The 21,719-nt window shown below is 37.9% G+C and overlaps 4 protein-coding genes across 4 annotated transcripts; all 4 read right to left on the bottom strand.

The window, feature by feature from the left end:
- Positions 1-2,122: 2,122 nt before the first annotated feature.
- Positions 2,123-5,889, bottom strand: LOC104248977 (LRR receptor-like serine/threonine-protein kinase RGI5). The gene is made up of 2 exons (XM_009805341.2): positions 2,890-5,889; positions 2,123-2,702 (listed from the first exon to the last, which is right to left on the bottom strand). Exons 1-2 carry the CDS (start codon positions 5,789-5,791, stop codon positions 2,326-2,328), a joined length of 3,279 nt encoding a protein of 1,092 aa, XP_009803643.1. The 5' UTR covers positions 5,792-5,889; the 3' UTR covers positions 2,123-2,325.
- Positions 5,890-13,657: 7,768 nt separating this feature from the next.
- Positions 13,658-15,881, bottom strand: LOC138890053 (uncharacterized). The gene is made up of 3 exons (XM_070173403.1): positions 14,858-15,881; positions 14,167-14,706; positions 13,658-13,905 (listed from the first exon to the last, which is right to left on the bottom strand). Exons 1-3 carry the CDS (start codon positions 15,879-15,881, stop codon positions 13,658-13,660), a joined length of 1,812 nt encoding a protein of 603 aa, XP_070029504.1.
- A 2,103-nt stretch (positions 15,882-17,984) lies between these two features.
- Positions 17,985-18,893, bottom strand: LOC138890052 (uncharacterized mitochondrial protein AtMg00810-like). Its single transcript, XM_070173402.1, has 2 exons — positions 18,766-18,893; positions 17,985-18,624 (listed from the first exon to the last, which is right to left on the bottom strand). The coding sequence occupies exons 1-2, from the start codon at positions 18,891-18,893 to the stop codon at positions 17,985-17,987; spliced, it is 768 nt and encodes a 255-aa protein (XP_070029503.1).
- A 243-nt stretch (positions 18,894-19,136) lies between these two features.
- LOC138890051 (uncharacterized) lies at positions 19,137-21,479 on the bottom strand. Its single transcript, XM_070173401.1, has 3 exons — positions 21,014-21,479; positions 20,521-20,788; positions 19,137-19,908 (listed from the first exon to the last, which is right to left on the bottom strand). Exons 1-3 carry the CDS (start codon positions 21,477-21,479, stop codon positions 19,137-19,139), a joined length of 1,506 nt encoding a protein of 501 aa, XP_070029502.1.
- Positions 21,480-21,719: the final 240 nt, after the last annotated feature.

The following is a 21,719-nucleotide window of genomic DNA, read 5'->3' as shown; positions in this document are numbered from 1 at the left end:
TTACAATTACTCCTTGAGCTTGTATTCTAGTGGTGATGGAGAAACTTTCTGATGTATAATGCGAAGCCCATGGCGAAGCTAGTTCCCGTAGTTTTGACTTGCTCTTAGGCTACCACTGACTGGCTTCATGCACATAGGGTTAAGTGCTTTCTCAATCCAAGCTAACTAATATCCCGTAGTTTTGACTTGCTCTTAGGCTACCACTGACTGGCTTCATGCACATAGGGTTAAGTGCTTTCTCAATCCAAGCTAACTAATAGAATAAAAGAGAAGAAAGGAAGATTTTATAATAATTCACCCCATTTTTAGAGATTCGCCTCACCGTTAGCTAAGGAAATGAGACGAAGGGAAAGCTTAGTCTGATCATTTGAAGTGATAAAATCTTGAAAAGATAAGAAATATACTCCTTAACTTTCTTTCTGCTTCTTTCTACTATTAAGTTATATTGTTCTTCCAGACTGGACAGTTTTTTTGAACATTTTGTTCTTAAAATTACATCTCTCGTGAAGAAAAAGAGGTAATTATATTAAAAGCAACATTTTTTCTTCTTCTTTGGTTTAACAACACCGCAAAGCTCGACTAATTCGAGTCCGCGTTACATGCTCTCTAACATGGTAGAGCACTCCTAACCAAAATTGTAGCAAGGTTAATTGAATGTACTTGGTATGAAGCAAAATATGTTTGGTGCTGAGAGCAAAAACTGGCAATAATAATTTTTTCAAACTTAGTTGCAATTTGGGAATTGTTTAACATTTAATATAGCTTCTTCTACTAATTATTGCTACACCTTTTTGTTTCAAAAAGTATATACATTGCATATGGACAGAGTCATCATCAAAGAAGTGATGGGAAGAAACTGACAAAGAAGCTAAAACTGAATTCCAGGATCTTATTAGATTTGGTTTTGACCAGACCATTCTTCCAAATAGAGAAATTTTAATATATATATATATATTTTTTATGTGCAGTTACTAGTATCAGATTCTCGTATTTCCTATACCTCTTATATTGCTGGTACTTTGTTTTGTATGGTATTTATGTTATGTTATGGATTTTATGGTACTTTATGTTGTTTTATTATGAGTCTATTGATAGTACTAATATAGTGTATCTTGTTGCCTCTTTGAGCCGAGGGTCTCCTGGAAACAGCCTCTCTGCCCCTCGGGGTAGAGGTAAGGTCTGCGTACATATTACCCTCCCAGACCCCACTTGTGGGATTACACTGGGTTGTTGTTGTTGTTGTTGTAGTTACTAGTATCAGATATCACATACTATATGATATATCCTATCCTTCAAGTCATGTGGGTAATGGAGATGAAGGCATGGTCTACATCTGTTTGTTCCCCCTCATTTGCTTACTTGGTCCTACATAAATATGTAATGTCTTGATTTGCTTTTTCTTATTTGGCCAACAAAATACTATATTATTTCCTGCATTCATAAGATTCATCAAACATCTTTTATTGGCTACAATTTTTTGCTTTCTTTGCTGGTAATTTCAAGTTCAAAGGTTGTGATGTAATCACCTTTTGGCATGGTTCAGAAGATCATTTTAACCACTTCTTGGGATATTACAAACTATTTGTTTGGAATATAAAAGTAAGTGAGTTTGTATTGAAACTTTAAGGTCAAATAGTGGGAGTTGTCTAAATGCTCCCTCTACTCCACTTTTTCCTTCACAGAAAATGAAATTTGTGTTCCCCTTTGTCTCTATATTGGCAACTTACAGACAGTTTAGTATGTGTCCAAATTATGAAGTGCTCTCTCTGTTTCCACAGATTCAGAAAATGTGATCTTGACTTTTAATACCTTCAATGAATTATTCCATAAATCCTGCCTGAAAATTTCAACCCCAAAAAAAAAAAAAAAACATGGGTGAGCTAAGGTGCCCATGGCTGCTTTCAGAAAGATTTCTTATTATATCATAAAAATCTTGACAATTACTGTCATTACATGAGCATTTATCTTTGGTTTTAAGAGTTACTGCTTTTTGTTGTCTAGTTTATTTTTTTCTTTTAAAAATTCCTCTTATCTCTATGGTGGATTAAAATCACATATGATGCAACTTCAATCAGCTTAAGCTAAAATATAAAATCTCAGCATAAAAATGGATAGGAAGAAATGAAGAAGCAAATGAACTACACCAATGTTTCTGAAATCTGTACAGAGAATCCCAAGACATTATCCAATACTAGGAACAAGAGCTTTCCTCTCCTTCCAACAATAGGTTGACTTGCTACCTAATATCTTGGGAATTAAAGAAAATTAATTCCTACTCCTCTTAGTCAAAGAAAAAAACAGAAAATAAAACAAAAATAATCAGCTTTAAGTTGAGGACTGTTTTATTAGAGGTTGAGAAGTTTTCCCAAATTCTTCAGGTGAACTCTTCACTTCCATTAAAAGTGCCACCACTTCTTTCATTGTTGGTCTTTCAGCCGGCGATGAGTTCACACAGAACATCGCTATTCCAAGCGTTTGCAGCATTTCTTGCACCATTTGATCCGTTAAACCTTGTAACTTAGCGTCAAGAACTGTAACAGCTGGTTCAAAGCTTCCCATCTTCTTCTTTACCCACTCGACGATGTGTAGCCCATCACCTATCTGAGAATCAACAGCACTACGACCACTAAGTATTTCCAGCAGCACCACTCCATAACTATAGACATCGCTCTTTTCTGTTATATTCAGCGTGTATCCGTATTCTGCAAAGTCAACAAGCATTTGTGTCACACTCAACGAACTATGACTCGTAAATCAAACATTTGAAAATTATCATGATATATTTACAACATGCAAAGTGCAACGTGTTTGTTAAGTAACTTTGATGGACTGGCCGGTAAATATATTTCAACGTTTATGATGAGAAGCAGAAGATGAAAAGTTATGTACCTGGAGCAATATATCCATAAGACCCTGCTACACTAGACATTGCGTGGTGATAGTTTGGCGAATTCATTAGCTTTGCGAGTCCAAAATCTGCTATATAAGCATCGAACTTGGAGTCGAGCAGTATATTATTGCACTTGACATCTCTATGAAGAATGGCCGGAACACAGTCCTGGTGCAGATAAGCAAGGCCTTGAGCTGATCCAACTGCAATTTTATACCTAATTTCCCACTCCAAGTTTCTGTTACTTTGCAAGAGCTGGTGAAGATTGCCATTTGAAATGTAGTTGTAGAGTAGAAGCTTAACGCTCCTATTTGAACAATATCCCAATAACTTCACTATGTTCCGATGCCTAATATGTCCAAGAATTTGAATTTCTGCAGCAAAAGAATCTACTGGCTCCTCATCTTTCTTTGTTTTCCAAAGTTTCTTCACTGCAATCACGTCGCCATTAGGCATTTCTGCTTTATAAACAACACCTGAACAGCCCTTTCCAATGATGTTTTCATCTTTCAAGCAATCCAAGATGTTGTCGATGGTAAAATTGAACTTTTGAAAGGGGATGAAAGTCCATGGGTAGGAAAAATCTTCTGCACCGACAGAGAAGGCCGACATGCCTTGAGACTTCTGAAACACATATATGTGGTTTCGCGTCACAATAATCCAAGTAGCCACAACTGCTATGGCTACAGAAGTCAGAATTACCGCAACCAAGGCTATGGTTTTCGCTGACTTCAACCCGTTCTTTCCCATTATATGTGAAGAACAACTAGAACCATCAATAGATTGACAGAGCTTTGAATTATCCAGAAAAGAATATGAATTGAGAGTTCTAAAGAACGGTGTGACTGGAATCGGCCCCGAGAAATTGTTGTACGAAACATTCAGGGAAGTAAGGCTGGTCAGGAAGCTAAGAATTATGATCCTTCCACTCAACAAATTATGAGAAATATCAAGAGATTGCAACTGTGTCAAACCAGACAACGTTTCAGGAAGTTCACCAGTAAAACGATTCGAGCTCAAATCCAAACTGATTGTTAAGCTTGTGACATAACCAAGCTCAGATGGAATCTCACCAGAAAAACTATTCGAGCTCAAATCAAGTAGAGTTAACTTCTGCAAGTTCTTAAAAGACTTTGGAATTTGACCAGTAAGCAGATTATTGCTGAGAATAAGTTTGTTCAAGTAACTGAGATTGCCAAAACTTGAAGGGATCTCACCAGTGAAGCTGTTCCTGCTCAGATCAAGCTGCTCTAAATTCACAAGCTCTCCCATCTCGTCTGGTATTTCCCCAGTTAGGTAATTGTTGTGAACGTCCAACAGCTCAAGAACCGTAATGTTGGAAATTTCAGAAGGCAAGCCACCAGAGAAATGGTTCATGTACAAATCAAGAAACACGAGGTTCTGCAATTGACCGATCTCCTTAGGAATTGGTCCTGAAAGCTGATTCTCTCCGAGCCTCAACCTCACTAGAGACTGGCATCTCGCAACACTCCGAGGCAATCTTCCTGTTAACGAATTCCCAAGAAGCAACAATTTACTCAGCTGCTTCAAATTAAATATCTCCTCAGGGATCGATCCGGTAAGCTTGTTCCTCGAAAGATCTAGCGCATAGAGCTCAGTACAGTTTCCAAAAGCAGCTGGAATGGTACCTGAAACTGAATTCCCCCACAAGAAAAAACTCTGCAAGTACTCTAACTTACCAACTTGCCACGGAATTTGCCCCGATAGTTGGTTCTTATCAAGCTGAAGAGCTGTTAGGCTAGTGCAGTTACTTAACTGCCACGGTATAGAACCAGTAAATGCATTATCAGACAAATGAAGCTGTTCAAGAACCGATAGCTTCCCCAAGTCACCAGGAATTTCACCGGACAATTCATTTGCAGAAACATCAAGAATCACAAGGGATGAACAATTCGAAACCTCAGCCGGAATAGGTCCAGTTAATGAATTTCCCCATAAAAGCAAGCTAGTTAGCTTTTGTAACTTACCCAACTGAGGAGGGATTGAACCAGTGAGCTTATTCATATGCAGATACAAATACCTCAGCTCTGATATCATCCCAAGTTCAGGCGGTATCGAACCGAATACCTCAGTATCATAAATTGCCAGTGTTTGAAGATTGATCAAATTCCCAAATGTGGGTGGAATAACACCAGAAAGACCGGTGGCCGCGGCACCAAACATTGTAAGATTGGTGAGCAGGCCTAATAGTGCAGGAATTTCACCAGTCAAATATGGATTTCCCCCAATCCTAAACTGCTGGAGTGACAACAAGGACCCTAACTGTGATGGAATTGACCCATTGAGGAGATTATCTTGAAGACAAAGGATTTCTAGGGAAGAAAGATTAGCAAGCTGAGGCGGGATCTTACCAGTCAATCTATTTGAATTCAAGAACAAGAATTGAAGTGAAGTAAGCCCACCAAGTTCTGAGGGAATAGACCCATAAATAGAATTAGAAGAAAGGTCTAAAAGCCTAAGATGAGAGAAAGAACCAAATGATGGAGGAATAGTACCAGAGATATTAGTAGAAGAAAGATTAAGAAGCTGCAGAGAAGAAAGGGCAGAGAGTTCAGAGGGTAAATAAGAGAGATTGAGGAATGTATTTGGGATAGAAAGTGAAATAACTCTTTCTTGAGGAGAACAAGTAATCCCTTGCCAAGAACATGGAGTTGAACTTAAAGGATTCCAAGAAGAAAGCACAGAAGAAGATGATTTTGCGTAAGGGTCAGCTGCTTTAAGAAGAGAAAGCAGGGCTTGTCCATCAGATGAAACAGAGCTAACTAAAACTACTGTTTTTGGACTCAAACTTACCCAAAAGAAGAAGAAAAACAAGAAATAACATGAAGTGAAAGTTGCTGAAGAAGAAGAGGTGAGAAAATGGTGGTTTTTCTTCTCCATTATTGAGCTTTTTGGAAATGGAGAAAACAGTGAAAAACAAGAAATGGGATTCTAGTAGAATGGTGTTTGAAAGTTTACTCTAGGAGACAACATGCATGTGAAAGATTAAAGAGGTTGTTGTTTGCTGATGGAGTTTTGCTTCAAACTCACACTAACTCTAGTTGAAAAATTTACCATGCATGTGAAACTTAAAGTTCTTGTGTATAGTATTTTTAATGAAACTTTTACTGCTAAAAATGCTACTTATTAAAGTTATTTTCTGAGATTCCTTACCGAGATAATGAGTTCCTCCTCCTTGCTCCGCCCTACACGGTGGCGCTAGCTAGCTACTAATGGTGGTGGTGAAGATGGTCACTAGCATGAAACAAAAGCTTTAGGCGTTTTTGCATTTTCTTGTTGTTTCATGACGGTGGTAAGCGGTGGTTGATGGCGGTGGCTGGTGGTTGGTGGTGGTGGCGGAGGAGATTGAGAGTTGAGTGTGTGTGTTGTTTTTTCCTATAGAGTGAGACAGTTCTTGAGAAACTAAAGAGGAAATAAATGGAGCTATACATTTAAATAGTAAAGAGTTTATTTTATAAGTTTTTATTGAACAAAGTGATTGTAGCGCCACGCTAATTAATGAATACAATATAGAGTAGTACTCCTTCCCTTATAAAATAAGTGATTTTTTTGCCTTTTTTTTGCTGTCCAAAATAAATGATTTTTTTCGATTTTAAGAATGAATTAATTATTTTTTTCCTACATTGTCCTTGGAGTAAATAGTGCTAGAATATGTGTTAGGAGTGTTTATGTGAGATAGTAAAGGTTAATATGGTCAATTCCATTGCTAATTAATGCTAAAAGATGAATTTTTTAATCTGTGTGAAAACATTCAAAAAATCACTTAATTTGGACCGGAGGGAGTACTTATTTATTTCTTTTTGGTTTTGGAGTAAATTCGAAATTCGAAATTGTACTGATAATAATTAAGTATGTCATTCTTTTAAAGGGTAAGTCCTAGAGTATTGGGGGTAGTTTAAGACCCAAAATTGCCGTTTAGAGGTGTATTAATATTTGCTTAATTAATCTCATCATTGAGCCGAGGGTCTCCTGGAAACAGCCTCTCTACCCTTCGAGGCAGAGATAAGGTCTGCGTACATATTACCCTCCCCAAACCCCACTAGCGGGATTATACTGGGCCGTTGTTGTTTGTTGTTTGTATTGGCTGTAGCCTGTAGGGATATTATTATCGACCTGTTTCTCTCTTTTGGTGCTTCTTGAAACTCCCTTTAAAAGTGGTATATGTGATATGTCCCATTTTGTAGTGTAAGGTTATAAATAAAATTGTACAACATTAATAACCAAGTTTTGCGACGTTATTATACCCTAGCTCTAGAGATTTCTTTTGCCTTTCTTTTCTTTAATTTGCAGTTACTTGTTTGGTCTGGTTTATATATATAGAACTATGCTAATTATTTTATAAAGTAATGATAAAGAATTGATTTAACTAATCAAATAGAAGCTAGTCTGTTTTGAAAAATTGACATTTTTACAGTTACCAAACATTGATTTTGATTAAGAAAACTGATTTAATTGAAAAAACTACTTATATCAGGCACAATAATCCAAACCAAAACCATCTAACAAAATATTTTTATTGCCCATATGTATGGTTTAATTGCTAACTTTTATCATTTAACAGCTCGTTGCAAATTGAGCTCCCACTTGATAAATTCTACACACATGCAAGCAAGCAATGTTGAAGAAGAAGGGTAGAAGAAATGGGAGATGCAAAATGAGATGGAGAAGAAGAGCTGAAAGTGTTATTTCATCTATCTATTACACGTGAGTGTGGTCCCCTTTATACACCACATAACTGACTCTAACTAACCATCTTTTTCTATTTACACTTTAGTCCCTCAACTAACTACAAATACACCTCAGTCTAGTTTCTATAACAATACTCCCCTACAAGCGGGGGGGGGGGGGGGGTAATACTCCAGGCTTTAAAGAGAGTCTCACATCGGCAAAACACAATAGGAATGCTGAGTATATAAGTTAACAAGCCTTAGACCCTAGTAATGCATTTTAAATCTGTGGGGGCCTAGGCCCAGAGCGGACTATATCACTAGCGGGCTGCGCTGTTACAGATGGTATCAAAGCCACTCTTGTGTCAACCTTGCCGATGGTGGGTCAGAGTTCAACTGAGTTTAGGCAAATCCCGATTAGGTGGGGCAAACCTCAGTGCTGAGTCTAGGAAAATCCCATGCGGTGGGGCAAACCTCAGCGAGGACGCTGAGTCTATAAGAGGGGGTGTATGTAACACCCCAGAATTTAGACAGAGTCCCACATCGGTAAAACACAAGAGGAATGCTGGGTATATAAGTTAAAAAGCCTTAGACCCTAGTGATGCGTTTTAAACTCGTAAACACCTAGGCCCAGAGCGGACAATATCACTAGCTGGCTGGGCTGTTACAGGGGGGTTGAAACACATTGAGCATACCAAGCTTGGACAAAAGGAAGTGGTGTTGTGATGAACCCAAGCCTTTGGTTATGAGATCAGCCAACTGCAAACTCGTAGAGATGTATTGTGGTGCCAACTGGCCATTCTTGATCTTTTCTCGAACAAAATGACAATCGATCTCGATATGCTTAGTGCATTCATGGAATATAAGATTAGCAGCTATTTGCAGGGCTGCCTTGCTATCACAATGTAAAGATACTGATTGCTGAACCTGGACCTGCAGTTCGTTAAGCAGTCCTAAGAACCATGTGATTTCTGCAGCAGCAGCTGCTAAAATCCTGTACTCTGCTTCAGCTAAGCTTCGATTGACAGTTTTGTCACGACCCATTTTCTGAACAAGCCGAGACTGACACTCGATCACTAAACATGACCGAGCGAACCATCTCTGCTTATCAAATCTATTATAACTCCAAACTTTATATGCAACAAGGAAATACTCTAACCAAATACTTTTGATTAATTTAAATATTTAAATAATTCAACTCCAAAACTTTATCCGTAGTAACTACTGAATTACTATTAAGTTATTATCTAAAATATCTGAATCTTAACCCAACGACTATGTCTATGAAGCCTCTACAGATAAACTGACGCACTGCTCAGGAGATGAGATTTCCTGGCCAATTCTCTAAGTAAACAAAGAAATGAGTAAATAAAGATGACTCAAAGAAACACTCCACGAATAAAAGTGGAGCTCACCAATAACACTGGAAGAGAAGGAAGTCCTAACCCGTAGCCTGCTCGCCTGCAAAATCGGTTCCTACGTTGTACTGCAGACCAACGTAGACTCCCAAAAGAGAACGTCAATACCATCCATTGTACTCAATAAGTCTCAACAACAGGGGCGAAACTTTAATAACTTATACATTACCAGCAAAGGTTCTAAATGTATGTAAAACATAAAGCTTATAAGAATAATTATAAAATAATTGCCTAATAGCAGTATATGAATATTCTAAAAGAAATTCTTTTCTTTTTTCTTTCTTATAAAAAAAATACTTCACTTTATACTTTGGGAGTTCCAACTATCCTGACTTAATTCTGTTTCAGTCACCGTGTGATCGGTACGGGTTCGATCCCAACCTGATCTAATAGGCCCAATCCACGAGGTGTCACTCGCCTCATGGTTCTCAGCGCTCATGTATCATACCTTAGCATGGCTAAGTAAATCCTCAGCAATGAGACCCTTGGCTCGTGTGCTCTCTACTTTGGCACAAGTAGTTTCAGGAAGTCAACGCCTTGGTTAGGACCCTCAGCCTGGACGATGACCCCTTCTCAGAATAAAGGATACTCCCAAAAAACTTTTCTTTCTAAAACTTTTTCTTGTGACTTTTCAAGTCTAGATATTTTCTTTATAGACCATCATGTACATGCTCATGCTGGTATCCTTAAATGTAAAGCATGACATAAGAATAAAATAAACATGTAAAAGTATTTCTAAAGATTCTTGCTTCTTCATACATTTTCAACATGAAAATAGCATATAAGAATAACACAAAAATTTGAAAATTTATGCAAGTATATCATAATAAATCGTCTAAAATTTTTCTAGAATAATTCTAAGTTAATAGGCACTCACTCGCTCCAATTAAATAAATATAAACTTTTTAAACAATTCATCAAACACCTTGTATGCATGCTTTTGTGAGTTAAACCACTTTAGTAAAAGGTTGTATCAACTCACCTCAAAACTTCTCGAGCCAATACGTAGACCCCAGTCCAATTGACACCAGTCAAATAATCGATTCTTAATTTAAGAATTAGTGGTTGTAAAGAACCCTACGATCTTCTTTTTGTTGCATGAGTTTGCTGCGTTTGTTGTATAACAGAACATCGTTCTGTTCCTTGTGCGAATTTTTACTCCTACTGCTTTCTTTCTTTTTGATCTCCTTTATGTCCAAGGTTAGGCTTTTAAGGTCTTAAACCTTTTTTTTCCAACAGCACTTTATGGGCTTAGGAATATCCCTCCAATTTTTTTTTCTTTACTTAACTAATAATTAATGATACCCACTTTTAATAATTAGAAATATTAAATTATTAATATTCCTATAATTATATATCAAACTATTTATAAATAGGAAAGTAACTCAAAAATCAATCACAAGAGTTTAAATCCATAAAGAAGAAAAAAAATTATTTTTTTTGTTGTGCACTTAAGGAAAGATTAAAAAAAAATTACATTCTATATTTAGCGAGTCTTGAAATTTATATAAATTTGAGGAGTGTTACAATCTTCTCTCCTTAAAAACATTTGTCCTCGAATGTTGATAGGGCCTTATTCTTAAGCTAACAATCATTATTTAGGTCCTTGAACCTCTTTAAGTTTTCTTAGCACTACTCATTCTTCCAAGGGACCCAAAATTTTGGCTAACTTCCTAAATTTTCAAAAAATTTGGCAGAGTTTCCCTTGTAAATTGGACTATCCAAAAAAAAATATTCCCTGTCACAAATACCACAACTACATCAACAACAACCAAATATACCATAACAGGTCATTCATAGGCATCATACGCGGCTCATAAATTAATTACTCACACTCTGGCAAGGAAGTACCACAATAACTAACAAGAATCTAAAGCACAACAACTTTAGCACAAGTAAATCACTTTAATGAATTAAATATACTACGGCATAAACTAGATTACTGCAACAACTAAGTATAATCTAGGAAGGGCAGAAACACTTGCTAACTTGTATTTAATAATGAAGTATAAATGTCAAACCAAACTAAGGTTCACATACCTTTTTCCTCAAATAAATATGGATATTTCTTTCTCAAATCTTCCTCGACCTCCCACGTAGGCTCTTTTGAATCATGATTACTCCACAAAAATTTTACCGATGCTAAATTTTTCGTTCTCAACTTTCTTACTTGCCTATCGAGAATTTCTATAGGTACCTCTTCATAAGTCAAGCCTTATTTAATTTCTATAGTATCGGCAGGTATTATATGCGACTCATCATGAATGTACTTTCTAAGCATAGACACATGACAGACAGGATGAACAGAGGACAACTCAACGGGTAGCGCTAGCTTATAAGTCACGTTTCCTTTCTTTTCCAGAATTTCATAAGGTCCGATAAATTTAGAGCTAAGTTTCCCTTTCTTACCAAACCTCATAACTCCTTTCATTGGTGAAACTTTCAAAAATACCTTATCACCAACCATGAACTCTAACTCACGATGTCTCTTGTCAGAATAAAACTTTTGACGACTCTGAGTCGCTTTAAGTCTTTCTCTAATTAGCTGAACTTTCTCCAAGGCCTCAGAAACAAACTCTAGACCAATCAACGGCACCTCTGCTGGTTCAAACCAACTAATTGGAGACCTACATCTCCGCCCATACAATGCTTCATAAGGAGCCATACCAATGCTGGCCTGATAGCTGTTATTGTACAAATTCTATAAGTGGCAAGTGATCATCCCAATTACCTCCAAAATCTATAACACACGCACGCAACATATCTTTGAGAGTCTGAATGGTCCTTTCTGCCTGGCCATCGGTCTATGGATGGAAAACGGTGCTTAAATTGACCTTGGTACCTAATCTTTTCTTAAATGCCTGCCAAAAATGCACCGTGAACTGAGGGCCTCTATCAGATATGATTGAAATTGGAGTACCATGCAATCAGACTATTTCTTTGATGTACAACTACGCATACTGCTCTACAGAATCTGTCGTCTTTACTGGTAGGAAATGCGCGGACTTTGTCAGCCGGTCTACAATAACCCAAATTGAATCATGCTTACGGTATGTGTGAGGTAGACCTACTACGAAATCCATATTAATCATCTCCTATTTCCATTGTGGTATCTCTATATCTTGAGCTAGGCCAACAGGTCTTTGATGCTCGACTTTGACTTGCTGGCAATTCAAACATTTAGCCACATAATCTGCTACTTGCTTCTTCATGCCTTTCCACCAATACAACTCTTTCAAATCTAGATATATTTTGGTAGCACCTGGTGGATAGAGTACCTCGAACCGTGAGCTTCCTCCATTATGGTCTTCCTAAGACCATCTACATCACGCACACATAACTGATCATTCAACTTTAAAACTATGTCACTTCCTAGAGTGAAAGCAGTGATTTCTTTGTTTCTGACTCCTTCTTTTAACTTCATGAAGTACGGATCTTCGTCTTGCTTAGCCTTAACATGCGCAACAAGGGAGGATTGCGCTAAGGCATAAGTAGTTATACCTCCTTCTTCGGTCTCATCCAATCTAATTCCATCATTTGCTAGTTTTTGAATTTCTCGGACCAAAGATCGCCTTTGTACTGCAAGATGAGCCAAGACACCCATTGACTTCCTACTAAGTGCATCTGCTACCACATTAGCTTTGCCGGGTGATAAAGAATATTGATGTCATAATCTTTCAATAGTTCGAGCCACATTCTCTGTCTCAAATTTAATTCTTTTTGCTTGAAAATGTATTTGAGGCTCTTGTGATCTGTAAACACTTCAGAATGCTTGCCATAAAGGTAATGTCACCATATCTTTAATGCAAACACTACTGATGCAACTTCCAAGTCATGTGTGGGATAATTCTTTTCATGATTCTTTAACTGCCTAGAAGCATAAGCAATAACTTTTCCATTTTGCATAAGAACACAATCGAGACCAACTCTGGAGGCATCACAATACACTATGAACCCACCCGAACCTGTCTGCAAGGTTAATACATGTGCAGTGGTTAACCTCTTCTTTAACTCTTGAAAACTCTGCTCACAAGCGCCTGATCACTGGAACTTAACTGCTTTCTGGGTCAACTTAGTTAATGGAGTTGCAAGTGAAGAAAACCCCTCTACAAACCTTCTATAGTAGCCAGCTAACCCCAAGAAACTTCTGATTTCGGTTGGCGTTGTTGTCCTTGGCCAGTTTTTGACTGCTTCTGTCTTCTGAGGGTCTACTTTTATGCCTTCACTAGATACCACGTGGCCTAAGAATTCCATTGACTGCAGCCAGAACTCACATTTTGAAAACTTGGCATAAAGTTTATTGTCCTTCAAGGTCTGCAAGGCTATTCTAAGGTGTTCTGCATGATATTCCTTGCTCATAGAGTACACCAAAATATCATCTATAAACACAATAATGAAGGTATCCAGGAATGGCTTAAAAACTTTATTCATGAGGTCCATGAATGCAGCTGGAGAATTTGTCAACCTGAAGGACATCACTAGAAATTCATAGTGCCCGTAGCGAGTTCTAAAAATTGTTTTAGATATATCCTCTTCTCTGATTCTCAACTAATGGTACCCCGACCTCAAGTCTATTTTTGAAAAGTACTTTGCACTCTGAAGTTGATCAAATAAATCATCAATTCTTGGTAGTGAGTACTTGTTCTTAATGGTAACTTTATTCAACTGCCGATAGTCAATGCACATTCCGAGAGACCCATCTTTCTTCTTGACAAACAGGACCGGGGCACCCCACGGTGAAACACTTGGCCTGATGAAGCCTTGTCAAGAAGGTCTTTCAATTGTTCTCTCAACTCATTAAGTTCTGCTGGAGTCATCCTATAAGGAGTTATAGATATGGGCTGAGTGCCTGGCATGAGATCAATGCCAAAGTCTATGATTCTTTTAGGAGGAAGTCCGGGAAGGTCATCTGGGAAAACTTTTTGAAATTATCTAAAAACTGGCACTGACTGAAGAGCTGGTGGTTCTGATTCTGGATTAATGATGTGAGCCAAATAGGCGAGACACCCCTTACCGATCATTCGTTGTGCCTTAAGGTAAGAAATAAACTTACCTACAAGCAATGCTGAACTACCCTTCCACTCTAAGACTTCTTCATTTGGAAATTAGAACCTGACTATCTTGGCATGACAATCTAACATGGCATAGCAGGAAGATAACTAATCCATACCCATGATCACATCGAAATCCACCATTTCTAACTCTATGAGATCGGCTTTGGTGTTGCAACCTTGGACTGAAACTATACAACCTTTATAGACTCTTGTGACTTTCACTGACATGCCAACTGGAGTAGATACTAGGAATGATTCACTAAGTTGTTCCGGTTCTAGACCGAGGTTAATTGCAAAGTATGGAGTCATATATGAAAACATTGAACCTGGATCTATTATGGCATAAGCTTTATGTGAGCAGACTAGAAGTATACCTGTAATAACTTCTGCAGATGCCTCTGCAATCTGACGATCAAATGTGGCAAACAAACGGGGTTGTCCCCCTCTTTGAGTAACTCGATCTGCACCTTTGCCTGCCCCATGCCCGGTCTGATCATGAGAGCCACGATCCTGAGGTGGTGCAACTGCAATAGCTGAGGAACTAGAAGGACGAGTTGATCCCCCATTGAAATTACATCTCAACTTTGGGTAGTTGGCCTTTATATGGCTAATGTCTCCATAATGACAGCAACCATGAAACCCGAGCTTGTACTGACCTGAATGTTGTCACTTACATGTTCTACAAACACCTTGTTGGTGTGAATGTTGCTCAGCTGACTCTGGCTATGCGAGGATGATGTCCTAAAATTCTCATTCTAGCGAGACTGATTTCCATAACTCTGAGTACTCTGAAGGAAGACCCACCACCTGACTGATGATTGGACTGAGCTGGTGCTAATGACTCCTTATTAGAGGAATCCCTTCCACCTCTGCTAGATGTACCATTAAACCTACCTGCTATCCAGGCTTTCTTGTTATGCTCTTTTTCTTCTCTCCTATGTTGTCTATCTTTTTCTAAGTGCTCAAAAAATCCCACAATAGAGGAGAAGGCTATCATCTCTACCGATGCAGCTGATGTCGTATTCTTAATGTAGTAAGCTAAAGCGCCCACAAACCTGCGAATCTTTGCTTTTTCTGTCTTAACCATGTGAGGAGCATGCTTAGCTAACCTTATGAATTCCATGTAGTACTCTTTCACATTTTTATTCCCTTGCTTGAGCTGTTCGAACTCTGTAGCCATAGCTTCCCTATCCTCTTCTGGGATAAAGTTAGCCATGAAGGCCTCTTCAAATTCTTCCCAAGTAGGCGGACCATCATCTTCATCTCTTTCCTTTTCCCTCATCTCAAACCAAGCCCCAGCCACATCTCTAAGCTGGTAAGCAGCCAGCTCCACAACTTCATCATCAAATGCTTTAATCACTCGGAGGGCTTTCTTGACACCCTCCAGCCACAACATTGGATCTTCATCAACTATAGAACCATGGAACACTGGAGGACTCAACTTCAAAAATTCATTCACTCTTGAGGACTCAGAATTGTTCTGTCTATTTGATTGAGGTGGAATCTCATCTTTTCTCTCATTCTGGTTGGCCATAAAGGCTTTAAACATCTCCATGGCACTGTTGACAACATTAAACATCTGACTCACCTCTGGAGATACAGTTGTCTGATCCGGAGTTGTTGTTGGGGGCGACACTGGATTCTGAGGTACTAGATCATCATGCTCCATCCCTTCTTCATGCTCAACCCGGGGTACTTGAACCCCTTTTATGGATTTACCCTTCCTTTTCTGAGTTGAAACTTTCTTAGTTCTACCTTGAGCCACAATAGTAGCAATAGTTTCTTGAGCAGCATCCTGAGTGTCGGTGTCAAAGTTGCGAGTACGAGCCATTTTTGCGAGATTTGGAGAAGAGAATACATTAAATAATTTCTTAGAGGTAGGCTCTACTACACGATCTAAAATATGAAAAAAAATGAGACTTTGCCTAAATGCTTGTAGCCTCCTATTTATAAGTATGGCGCACTTCATACCCATAAACAAGACTCTACTAACACGGCTTCATAGACCTCTAGGACTCCATAAACCTGAGGCTCTGATACAAAATTTGTCACGACCCATTTTCTGAACAAGCCGGGACCGACACTCGATCGCTAAACATGACCGAGCGAACCATCTCTGCTTATCAAATCAATTATAGCTCTAAACTTTATATGCAACAAGAAAATACTCTAACCAAATACTTTTGATTAATTTAAATATTTAAATAATTCAACTCCAAAACTTTATTCGCAGTAACTACTGAATTACTGCTAAGTTATTATCTAAAATATCTAAATCTTAACCCAACGACTATGTCTATGAAGCCTCTACAGATAAACTGACGCACTGCTCAGGACATGAAATTTTCTGGCCGGTTCTCTAAGTAAACAAAGAAATAACTACATAAAGATGACTAAAAGGAATACTCCACGAATAAAAGTGGAGCTCACCAATAACACTGGAAGAGAAGGAAGTCCTAACCCGTAGCCTGCTCGCCTGCAAAACTGGTTCCTACGTTGTACCGCAGACCAACGTAGGTTCCCAAAAGAGAACGTCAGTACCATCCATTGTACCTAGTGAGTCTCAACAATAGGGGGCGAAACTTTAATAACATATATATTACGAGCAAAGGTTGTAAATGCATATAAAACATAAAGCTTATAAGAATAATTCTAAAATAATAGCATAATAGTAGTTTATGAATATTCTAAAAGAAATTCTTTTCTTTTTCGTTCTTATAAAAAAAATACTTCACTTTCTACTTTGGGAGTTCCAACTATCCTGACTTAATTCTATTTCAGTCACCGTGTGATCGGCACGGGTTCGATCCCAACCTGATCGAATAGACCCAATCCACGAGGAACCACTCGCTTTATGGTTCTCAACGCTCATGTATCATACCTTAGCATGACTAAGTAAATCCTTAGCAATGAGACCCTTGGCTCTTGTGTTCCCTACTTTGGCACAAGTAGTTTCAGGAAGTCAACGCCTTGGTCAGGATCCTCGGCCTGGACGATGACCCCTTCTCAGAATAAAGGATATTCCCAAAAATCTTTTCTTTCTAAAACTTTTTTCTTGTGACTTTTCAAGTCTAGATCTTTTCTTTATAAAACATCATGTACATGCTCATGCCGGTATCCTTAAATGTAAAGCATGGCATAAGAATGAAATAAACATGTAAAAGTATTTCTAAAGATTCTTGCTTATTTATAAGTTTTCAACATGAAAATATCATATAAGAATAACACAAAAATCTGAAAATTTATGCACGTATATCATAATAAATCATCTAAACTTTTGCTAGAACAATTCTAAGTTAATAGGTACTCACTCGCTCCAATTAAGTAAATATAAACTCTTTTAAATAATTCATCACACACCTTGTACGCGTACTTTTGTGAGTTAAACCACTTTAGTAAAGGGTTGTATCAACTCACCTCAAACCTTCTCGAGCTAATACGTAGACCCCAGTCCAATTGACACTAGTAAAACAATCGATTCTGAATTCAAGAATTAGTGGTTTTTAAAGAACCTTACGATTTTCTTTGTTGCCTGTGTTTGTTGCGTTTGCTGCGTAACATAACAATGTTCTGTTCCTTGTGCGAATTTTTACTCGTGATGCTTTCTTTTTTTTTGATCTCCTTTATGTCCAAAGATAGGCTTTGAAGCCTTAAGCCTTTTTTTTCAACAACATTTTATGGGCTTAGGAATGTCCCTCCAATTTTCTTTTGTTATTTGTTTTTTTTTCTTTACTTAACTAATAATTAAGATACCCACTTTTAATAATTAAAAATATTAAATTATTAATATTCTCATAATTATATATCTAACTATTTATAAATAGGGAAGTAACTCAAAAATAAATCACAAGGGTTTAAATCCATAAAGAAGAAAAACAAATTATTTTCTTTTGTTGTGCACTCAAGGCAAGATTAAAAAAATTAGATTCTATATTTAGCGAGTCTTGAAATTTATATAAATTTGAGGAGTGTTACAAGTTTGTTGCTTCTTTGACTTCCATGAAAGTAAAGAATCTCCCAGTTTGATGACATACCCTGTGACAGATCTCCTAGTATTAGGATGGGAGGCCCAGTCTAAATCACAATAAGCAGACAATGTATCTATAGGCCCTGTCCCCAGCAAAATACCAAGGCCTGATGCTGCCTTTACATATATCACCACTCGCAATGTTGCATCCCAATGAGATTGTTTGGGATGTTGCATGAACTGACTGAGTACCTGGACTGCAAAACTGAGATCTGGTTTGGTGATGGTCAAGTAGATCAACTTACCAATAAGTTTCTGATAGTTCCTTATGTCCTCTAGCTCTTCATCTCCATTTACCCCTACATGCTTGTCATATTCAATAGTGGTCAACTTCTGGTTAAACTCTATTGGGGTGGAGGTTGATTTGGCTCCTGCAAGTCCAACTTCTGATATCAACTGAAGGGCATACTTCCTTTGTGTGAGCAGGATCCCTTTCTTTGATCGTAGAACCTCAATACCAAGGAAATATCTTAGATCCCCTAGATCCTTAACTTTAAAGGAGTTATGTAGTGTCTGTTTGGCTTCATCTATCAGTTCTGCATTGCTCCTAGTGATAAGCAAGTCATCCACATATACTAAGATAACAACAATGTTAGATTTTGTGTTCTTAGTGAAGAGTGAATGATCAGAAGCACTCTAATGATATCCTACTTCCACTAAGGCCTCAATCAATTTGATGTTCAATTGCCTTGAAGCATGCTTAAGACCATATAGTGATTTAAGTAGTTTGCAGACCTTATACTCCCATTGTCTCTGGAAACCCTGTAGCAGTTCCATGTAAACATCTTCATAAAGATCCCCTTGCAAAAAAGGCATTGTTGACATTAATATGGAACAGATTCCATCCTCTAGAGGTTGTTACGCTTATGACTGTTCTAACAGTAACCATTTTAGCTACAGGGAAAAGGTCTCATGATAGTCCAACCCTTCTTGTTGTGTATAACCTTTTGCTACTAATCGAGCCTTGTACCTTTCTATTTCCCTATTTGCCTTATACTTTATCTTAAACACCCATTTGGATCCTATGGCCCTTTTTCCTGCAGGCAGGTCAACAAGTTCTTATGATGCATTGTCCTCAAGAGCTTTAATCTCTTGTGACATTGCTTCTACCCAGTTTTTATCCTGACAAGCTTCCTTGAAGTTCTTTAGTTCAACCGTTGCAGAGAACACACCCAATAGGCCTTGTAATTGGCTGACAAATGAGAGTAGGACACAATGTTTGAGATACAATGAGGATGATTCTGAGTGTTTGAGGGTGTAACATAGTCCTTCAGCCATATGGAAGGTCTTGTATCTGCTAGATATCCTGACACCAGTTTCATCAGTATGTACTTGCTCTATATATGATTGGCTTAAGTCTGGATCTGTGACAAGTTGCACTCCAACTTGTTCTATAGACTGATGCATAGTAAAAGTATCAACTGAATCCACTGTGGTCTCAGTTGGTTCCATTGTCTGAGTGTATGCTACAATTGTTGATTCCATGACGGGTGTAGGTGAGACATGATCATGGGCAGGTTCAATTTGATCATGGGCTGTGGAGAAGTTTGAGTCTTCAGTGGTTGCCTGTTCCTTATTGGAAGAACCTTGCACCAATTGTTCAGGCAAAAAGTCATTTGTCACATGAGGTTCAGCACATGGAAATATATTTACAGTGATCTGAGTTCCTTCCTTGAAGGGAAATACTTGTTCCCTGAATGAGACATCTCTATTAATGAATACTCTTCTGCTATCTAAATCATACAGGTTGTACCCCGTTTGAGTTTCTGAGTATCCTATAAGGACTGACTTTCTTGCTCTTGGAGTAAACTTATCACCACCAGGCAAGTTACTTGCAAAACACAAACAACCAAATACCCTTAAGTGTTCTATCTTTGTTGGTGTGTTATGCAACACTTCATATGGACACTTCCCTTGCAACACTTCTGCGGGCAACTTATTAATCAAATATGTTGTTGTTCTTATACATTCACCCTAGAATCTCATTGGCACTGCACTTTGGAACATCAGTGCCCTTGCTTCTTCTAGGATATGTCTATGTTCTTTTCTACTGTGCCATTTGTTGAGGTGTATATGGACAACTATTCTGATGTATAGTTCCCAGAGATGTCAATAAATCATTGCACTGAGAATTAAAGAATTTACTACCATTATGTGACATCAACACTTTCACAGTCATACCAAACTAATTTTTTATCATAGCAAGATTTTTTTTTATTACAACTAACACTTCACACTTTGAATGAATCAAACATACCCAGGTATATCTACTGTAGTCATCCGCAATGCTAATAAAGTAATGCTTTTTATCATAAGTGGACACTCTATGGGCCCCCCAAACATCTAGGTGAACAAGCTGCAAAGAACTAGTAGAGCTCGTGTTACTTGAAGGAAACTTTAACCTACACTGTCTAGCTAATGGACAAATATGACAATTTCTTACACCTGTATATCCACCTTATTCTTTAACTCTGAAATATGCTGCATTGACTTCAATGATGCATGCCCTAATCTCAGGTGCCAGAGTTTACTTTCTGCTCCTTTATTCATAAAGAAACCTGCTGCAACTACTGTTATGTTCTCCTTTAGCAGATACAATCCATTGTGTTCTCTACCAATATCCATCACCCTACCACTGTAAAGATCTTGAAACATGCAGAAATCAGGAAAGAATGTGACTGAGCAACTGAGATCTCTGGTGAGTTTTAATACTAACAACATATTGAATTTAAAATCTGGTACATATAAGACATTTTTAACTGTCTCATTCCCTAGTATAGATGCTTCTCCAATGTGTGTTATTTGTGCCTTATTTCCTGTGGGTAATAGCACTTCATTCCTTCCTTGATCATCAGTTATTCTCACACTGCTCGAAATGTCTTTACAATATGCGACATGATGAGTTGCTCCTATGTCTATCCCCTAATCACAAATACCTGCATTTGCTAGCAAGGAAATTATACCTATCATGTTTGTGGAACACTCTAATGTTGCTAGTTTTGACAACAGCTTGACTAGCTGTTTGTACTGTACTTGCGCAGCTGCTGCAGCCCTGCCTTCCTCATTGTTTACATTCACACTGTTGGTATAAATCTTTCCTCCTCCAGTCTGATTTTTTTTCTTGCTTTTGAAATCAGTTGGATAGCTAATTATCTTAAAACAGTTTTCCTTAAGGTGACCTTTGTATCCACAATGCTCACAAATGATCCATGGCCCTTTACCTTTAAAGTCTTGACCTCTTCCTGCTAGTATGGTGAGTGGTTCCCTATGTGTATTAACCACACCTAAGGACTTTTGACTCTCTTTTTGAGTAGCTATTGCATACGCTTCATTAACAGTCGCTACAAGTCTTTTTGCTAGTACATTACTCTTTATGTTAATATAGCTTTCATTTAAGCCCATAAGAAACTACAACAAACGTTGTGACCTTAAATGTTCAACTGAAGATCTAGCCTCCTCGCAATCACATGAGGACATAGGTACTAATATATCAATTTCATCCCACAAATCTTTCATTTTAGATAGTGTTGGCCCAAAACAGGTGAAGTTTTGAAGAATGACACATGAACTCAGTCATGGACCAGGTCCATCTTATGAAGCACAGTCATGATCAGCCGATACATGTGAGATGCACATGAAGAA

Source organism: Nicotiana sylvestris, chromosome 4 (genome assembly GCF_000393655.2).
Source record: "Nicotiana sylvestris chromosome 4, ASM39365v2, whole genome shotgun sequence".
Classification (NCBI taxonomy): Eukaryota; Viridiplantae; Streptophyta; class Magnoliopsida; order Solanales; family Solanaceae; genus Nicotiana; species Nicotiana sylvestris.
The sequence above is the reverse complement of the archived record's forward strand: the minus strand, read 5'-3'. Positions and strand labels throughout refer to the sequence as shown.